Source organism: Cryptomeria japonica, chromosome 10 (assembly GCF_030272615.1).
Source record: "Cryptomeria japonica chromosome 10, Sugi_1.0, whole genome shotgun sequence".
NCBI lineage: Eukaryota > Viridiplantae > Streptophyta > Pinopsida > Cupressales > Cupressaceae > Cryptomeria > Cryptomeria japonica.
Window position 1 is genome coordinate 788,897,432 of NC_081414.1, and position 7,398 is coordinate 788,904,829.

The window sequence follows — 7,398 nt, forward strand, 5'->3', positions numbered from 1 at the left end:
GTCTCTCTGATCTTGGACAACATTCCCTTCCAAGTTGCTATGGGCTTTTTGCCCTCTTTCTCACGTTCATCCTGAATGAACTTCCACCATGTTAAAGAAGCTCCCCTCAACCTGGATTTAGCCACCTTCACTTTCTGGGCCTCTATCACACCATCACATTAAAAATGGTTCTCAAGCCCCTCAATCCACTCCATGACCACTTCTGGGTCCATTTTGCCACTGAATAGTGGGACTCCTTCTAGTGTTCTCCCACTCATAGCCTTCAAGGCTTTCAAAAAGGGTTCATTCTCTATCACAGGGTTTGGTATAGGGGTTTCATCTTCTATAGCTAATAGCTTACCCCTGCCTTCTATTCCTTCTATCTTATTGCTGACTTCATCTGCCTTCACTTCTACTTCATGCAACTTCTACTCTAAGAGGTCTAGTTTCACTCTGAGTAACCTATTTTCTTCTTCCTGGTCTTCCACTTTCTTTGCTAGTTCTGCATTTGTCACCATGGTTGCCAAATTTCTACTTCTTCCCAAGTGTAACTATGCTCTGATACCACTATGATAGGGAGGTAGTGCTAGGTGGTTGCCAAGTGGCTAGTATGTTTGCTAAGTGATAGATCCTTACTGTTTTCAAGGTGTAGTCACCAAGGACAGACTGCAAAATAGCTCAAAGGCAATCTAACAACTCACCTTGTTCCACCTCCCTATGACAAACTCTCCTTGGCTACTCAAAGGTTTCAACTCCATAGTTGTTGTCATCCTTTCAAGTGCTGCAAAACCGACTTATGAAGCCAAACTCACCAAATATATGTGAATTCATGTTAGGACAACCTATTTCAACTTGACTTGTTGGGTTTCATGCCTTGCAACCTTCTTTGGCTTACCTGATTTGACAAAAACCTAGTTTTAGGCCTAAAACAGGCTACTAGGAATTAGCCCTCCTTTTGGGGTTTTGTGCTCACCCTGCTCAAGCGATGGACTTCCAGACAAAAAGAAGTTGATATTCGGATACCCTTTTGGGATTTCTTAAATATTTTCAAAGTCTCGGGGTCTCTCAGGCCTTCTCCGTGACTATTCCAAAAATGGGTGAAAAAGGAGGGTTTGGTAGGGTTTTGATGGTGAAAATCAATCTTCAAGCTAAAGACCTCCAACATGAAGCAAGAAACCTTAGTTATATCATGCTACTGACTAATTAGGCCACAATAAAGAAGATTTACACTTCAAAGATTGGAGAACAAGATTTTACAAAATGCACATAAGGAGAGTGCAACAATTGACAACTTTTCCATTATTGCCTCTTACAAACACATCATTTGCAAAGAACCTATTACATTCAAACATGTAAACATGTCTACCATTTAGAGACAAAAGAGATTTATATGAGCCTTGCACACAAGCATTAGGCAATTACAAATAATGGATCATTCACTGTCAAAACTAACTGTCACTGCACTTTTGCCCTTTCACTTATTTTTTCCTTTTGAAATTTCACTTAACCACTATTAAAACACCTTTTAAAAGGTCTGATTGGTGCTTCCTATCAATGCCCTATCCTTGGTTGCTTTTTGTTCTTCAAACCTTCTATTTGTAAGAGGAAGATTACAATAAACCATTCATTTACAATGCAAAAATCAGTCATAAATGACTATGACAGCCTGCTGGGCATTACACTTTGCCTAAAGGGATCATTGCTTGATCTTAGCAACCCAAACCCATGGGCAGGGTTAAACACCTTTCCTTACTCTTTTTTGCAAACAAACAAAGAAGTTGGAAGGTTTTACACACACCAATAAATGGTGGAGAGAAAACAAATGAAGGGAAAACTAATACCAAAAATAGTGACTCACTGTTTTTGTTTACAATTTGCACAAACTGAAAATGCAACCTTCCTTCTCTTGGTTTAAAAATCCTCTTATCTTTCACTTACAATCTTGAACAACAAGACAAGTCTGTCCACCTAAAGAATGCATTTGCTATGGAAGAGCAAAGCATCAAACCTTTACAAGACCCTAGCCAAATGGCACACTTGCCTAGGGCTCCATGGCCACAAAACTCCTTGCACCTGCATTCTTGAAAGAAAAACATGTATTTACATAATTTACAAGTTCACCAACTAGTTCTTGGGAAGCCATGAACATTTTAGGACTTCAAGAAGCCAAGTTGGTCAAGCATCCTTGCCAATTTCCTAGACAAGGCAGTGAAACTATCAAAACAAACTAATTTTACTACAAACTCAAAAATTGGTGAAATTAGATGCCACCAAAGGGAAAAGATTAAGAAAACATAATAGAATATAAAAATGCAAGAATAGTATGGCCAAGTACAGCAGGTGTATGGACTGTTGTTCACATGGAGTTAAAAACTAAAGAAAAACCAAGTAAAACTAGTGCAAACTTGTAAAATGCTTCATAAATCCATGAAATCAACCCTTACAATGGTTCAAGAAGCAGAATAAATACCTCTCCTAGTTGGTTAGCCTCCTGTATGGACAGGTACATGTCCAAGAGCACTTAAATTTGACATTTTGATGCCTAAATGACAACTTCTGGTGCCTAGAAAATGCAAGGTTGACCTCCAAGAACAACAATCACCTAAAAACACTTCTCACACCTAAAATCCAAGCATAAAACATGTCTAAAACCTTTTAAAAATAAAAACAAATCAAAAACTCACTTTTTACAACATTTTGCTAGGCAACTCCAAAACTGGCAATTTTGGGCAAAAAGATAAAAATAGGAAACATGACCACACAATGAGTTCAAAACTCATCCAAACAACTTAGAACCACTCAAAATAAACCTAGACAAACTTTTCAACTCAAAACTAACAAAAATCAAACCTGTGATGAAAATGGAGCTGAAAATGAAGCTAGGTGCCCCTGCACCATAATCTTTGCTTGATGTCTTTTGTATGATAAGTGTTTTGCTTGTAGATGATTCTTGCTTCCTTTGGTTGATCATCAAATAATAGCTAAATATGTTCTCAAAACCAACCTTAAGTGAAACTTAGGGTGAGCAAAAAAACTCCAAATTTGTGAATCTAGAATTAAGTCCCAACAACTAAAGACCTAGTTAGGTATCCATGTACAAACTAATGAAGTGTCTCTAAGTGGAGAAAAGGAGAAAAAAATGTGGGGGAAAACCCCTCTCCAAAAGAAAGAGTTGCAATGCATGAAAAGAAACATGAACTGCTAAAAAGGAATGAAGGCCTAAGATAGACCCCCTAAGAACAACTTCCTTCACAAATGTACAATCAATTTTTCCCTTATCAAAGAGAAAAAAAATATGATGTATCCCCCCCACAAGAGAGAACCTCCAATACTAAAGATCAAGGCTTAAGCATGAATGCTAAAAATGGCCCAAAAGTAGAACACCACATGTCTCCCCTTAGGAAGAAACAAATCTACTAGCAAAGGCTAAAACAATTTCATGAAAGGAGATAGAAGGAATAGTCCCAAGATGTCCATCATGGAAGACTACTCAAATGTCCAACTATTTGAATCAAGATATGTTGAATCAACTAAAGAAAATCCAAACAATTGTGAAGATACATAATTGACAACCTCTTAACACACTAAAGATGGGATGATAAGCCAACCGATGTTGCATTATGAGTATATATGCTTCTTGACTTCTAAATCAGTAGTTAAAAAAGAAAATTTTACCCCAACAATATGCCCCAATTTGTGCACTATCAAATCTAAACGATGGCACATTTTCATTTTGTTATACATGGATATAAAATAGCATACTACATGGAAATAAAGCATGAACCAACTTGGTGAACATCAATGAGAAAGCATAGTTAATGAGCAAGTGGGTTCGTCACTTCTTCTTTTGTCGCTACTATAAAAAATGACAATGGAATTGTCATTTTTGATAATTATACATTTTTAAAAACAAAACCTTAATAAAGGGGTTCGTTCAAAGGGGGTCTTCAAGTGAACCCTTTTTTATTAATAAATAGTTGGGCCAACAAGCCCTTTGAACGAACCAATCAGCATTGGTGGATTCATTTGAAGGGCTGACATCAAACTAATGTAAAAATGAGTTCAAGTGAATGTTTCCATACATTTGAAGGTGTTTAAAATTTTGTTTCTACCAAATGACAAGTTTTTCTCTTCCCTAAAATGGTAACCCACTTTTGTGGCTTGACCTTAAAACCATGGCATCAATTATGTTGATGAGAAAAATGGACAAGGTTTGCAAGAAAATTATAAGGAACCCTACAAAAGAAGAAGTTTCATTTTAAAAAAAAATCAAAACCAAACTTGCTACAATGACTATTTTAATCTATTTACAAGTAAATCTAACAAGCAATAGAGAATGACCTCATATGTAGTGAGGTGGTGACATTTAAAAAAAAAAAACAAGTATTTCAACCATTCAAAAAAACATTCTAGTGTGAGATATGTTTTTTTGAGTTGGCATTCCCACTAAATATAGCCTATCTACTAATTATATCTATTTTACATTTTTTCTTAAAATCATATTTAATTTAATTTAAAATAAAATATTGATTATTTATATTATTAAAAATTAAAAAAAAATTACATATTCCAGAATTAATACTTTTCAATATCTAAAAATATATATAATTTAAATACACCTCTTTTTAAAAATCACCCATAATTTATTGTTTGAGAAATTCTCTATTAAAATATTAGTGTTCAATACTTTAGCAGCAAGCAATAGATAATAAAGAAGCCATATACCCATTCATTTTGATAGTGGATGTCTAATTTAAAAATTATAGAAATCACAATTAAGCTAATTAAATTATCACAATTAAGCTAATTAAATAAAGAAATATGAAGAGATGAGCCCAGTGCTCATGTTAAAGCTTAAAAGCTCTGAATATATTAACTTCATTTTGTAGACAGAACATATAAAAAAAGGTCATAAAAACTACATTGAATATTATGAAGTACGAGCTGCTATAAGATAGCCTCGTATACACACTACTTAAGACTGTAGCATTCACAGATTTACTATACGTTGGCTTCTCTTAATCACTGAGCTATTCATCCTTCATTCTTGTTTGGAAAAATTTGTTTAATTACCTGCACAAATGAGGGCGCTAAAGCTACCAACAATAAAACAACTCCCCAGAAAATAGTAGAAATCTTCACAAGCGTTGGATTCTTCCCCATAAACTCACTAATTTTCACCATGGTTCGGCCTTTATACCATTCATTAACAGCCCTCTTCAATTCCATAAAATTGTCTTCATCAGCGAAAGAGAAGTTAACCCCTTTGCACAGATCATTGAACAGATCACTTGCTGCCTTGTCACTCCCAACAGAGCTCTGAATTATTCCCCTCTTTCTCAGCAAAGCCGCGTCCTTCTCAGATCGAACCAAACTATTCATCAGAAAGACATACTCTGAGATTATGCTGAGTTCCTTTTCTTGGCAGACGTCCATAGCCATGAAGTTCCTGAAGATCATCTCTGTAGTGTCAGATATCCATATCACAGGGAGAAACAGAGTCTTTTTCTCTTTGTCGAAACGAAGGTACTTGGCTGATGGAACTCCTTCGTACGACTCAAGTTTCATTCCACTGTCCCATAACTCTGTAGCAGAAGCAGTGAGATGATGATAGTGAGACTCCTTTTTACGTTTATGAGCTGTTTTATGACGATGAAGCAGACGACCACGATAAAGATGATGACGGCTCTCTGGTACTGTAATATGAACATCGTCTGGCTTTTCTCCTTCCTGGGTAGCCTGTGACTCATGCACAATGAAATCATGAAAAAATCCCAAAATATGGTTGTATTCCTTCAGATTTCTATACTTTAACTGGAGGGCATCTTTCAATTTTGCCTCGCGTTCTTTGTGCTCTGTAGGTTGCTCCCCTGTTTCTGGCTGCAGAGAATAGGAGAAAGGGTGAGCTAAGGCAATTATACCATCACATATCATTCTGAGCAGCTCTGTCCTCGCCATTTCTTCTGTTAACGTGTCCTCCATTTCTAACAGTCTAAGGAGGAGGACTATGGGCACCTGATTTTCAAGCAATATAAGATCAGTCAAAATATCAAATTGACAAGACCGGACCCTGTTTCTATTAAAAACAGGATCCAGGTTCCATCGTGAATCACCATTGAGATTCCACTGTGATTCATCGCTGAGAAGCCTGAGAGTCTCAAGAATGAAACACCCATCTAGAGTGAAGAGCCAAGCAAGGACTTCTTCCTCGCATTCTGTTTCTCCTTCATAGCTTGCTGTAATTTCTGGAAGTAACTGCTGCACTTCTTGGATTAGAAAGCGCGCGTGCTGCTGGGCTTCTGGGAGCCTTTTCACAGATCTGTTTACGGCTTCTACTTTGTATAACTCTATTTCAGAGAGTGGTTGAGATATCTGACGATGATAAAGGCCCAAAGAGACCACCTGAGGAAGATATGCATCTCTGTTTAAACCCTTGAGATACATGGGCACTTTGTTTATGGAGACAGAAGAAAGCTTTCCTGACTTATCATCTGGCTTATCGTCTTCCGCCTTGAAAAATTCGAACCTGCCCTTCACATCATCAAACCATGTGTAACGTTGTTCTGAATCTGCTACTTGTATGTTCCACTCCTTTGCACCCTGCTTTTCACTCTTTTTCGTCATTCTTAACTGCTAAAGACACTGGGAGTAAAAAGATACCTGAAAAAACAAAAAAAACAAAGAAACCAGTTTCTTTATAATCCGTCGAATACCTCAATTTTCTTCTGCCTTCCTCAAACTATCATGAAAGTATTGAACAATGTTGGAGAAGGAAATAATCATATGGTGAAATCCAAAAACATTTCAAACTATTATAAGAAACTCCATGGTATGGTTTTAGTTACTAGTATTGTTTAAAATAATCTATTATTAAAAATTTCACATTTTAGTTACTAATATTTGTTTTAAATAATCTATTATTAAAAATTTCACATTTTTAGTTACTAATATTTGTTTAAAGAAGTAAAACTCATCCTTTTTTTTTAGAGTTTCTGGATTAGATTGTAGGCTACAAATTTTTAATATCAATTCAGAAGCTCTAAAAGAATTATAATATGGATTGTGGAAATCTGATAGCATTAAGTAAAATTGTGTTTAAAAATTAACCAGTTTCAAAATTTTAATTGATAACTTCCTGCTTTCAAGTATGACAACTTACTGTTCCATTAATTTGTTCATCCACCAAACAGCTAGATCAATCAAACTGAATCTTATCTCTTTTATTAAATTTAATACATCTGAAGTAAATAAAAACTTAATAATAATACAAAAGAGAGAAAATCAAGAACAGGTTGAAAAATAAATAAAATCATCTATATCACAAGGCAATGCTTTTATACAGGGCACTGGTTGAGAACTACCCATCTTAAACCCCACACACTAAGCAACATATTAAGTCTAGAGAATGTCAGTCAATTC

General features: G+C 35.7%; 1 protein-coding gene across 1 annotated transcript in view; it reads right to left on the reverse strand.

The window, feature by feature from the left end:
• LOC131859257 (UPF0481 protein At3g47200-like) overlaps positions 1–6,603 on the reverse strand; it is a 30,565-nt gene extending 23,962 nt beyond the window's left edge. Inside the window, exon 1 of the mRNA XM_059212849.1 lies at positions 5,053–6,603. Coding sequence (XP_059068832.1) covers positions 5,053–6,603 — 1,551 coding nt within the window. The remainder of the gene's footprint in view (positions 1–5,052) is intronic.
• Positions 6,604–7,398: the final 795 nt, after the last annotated feature.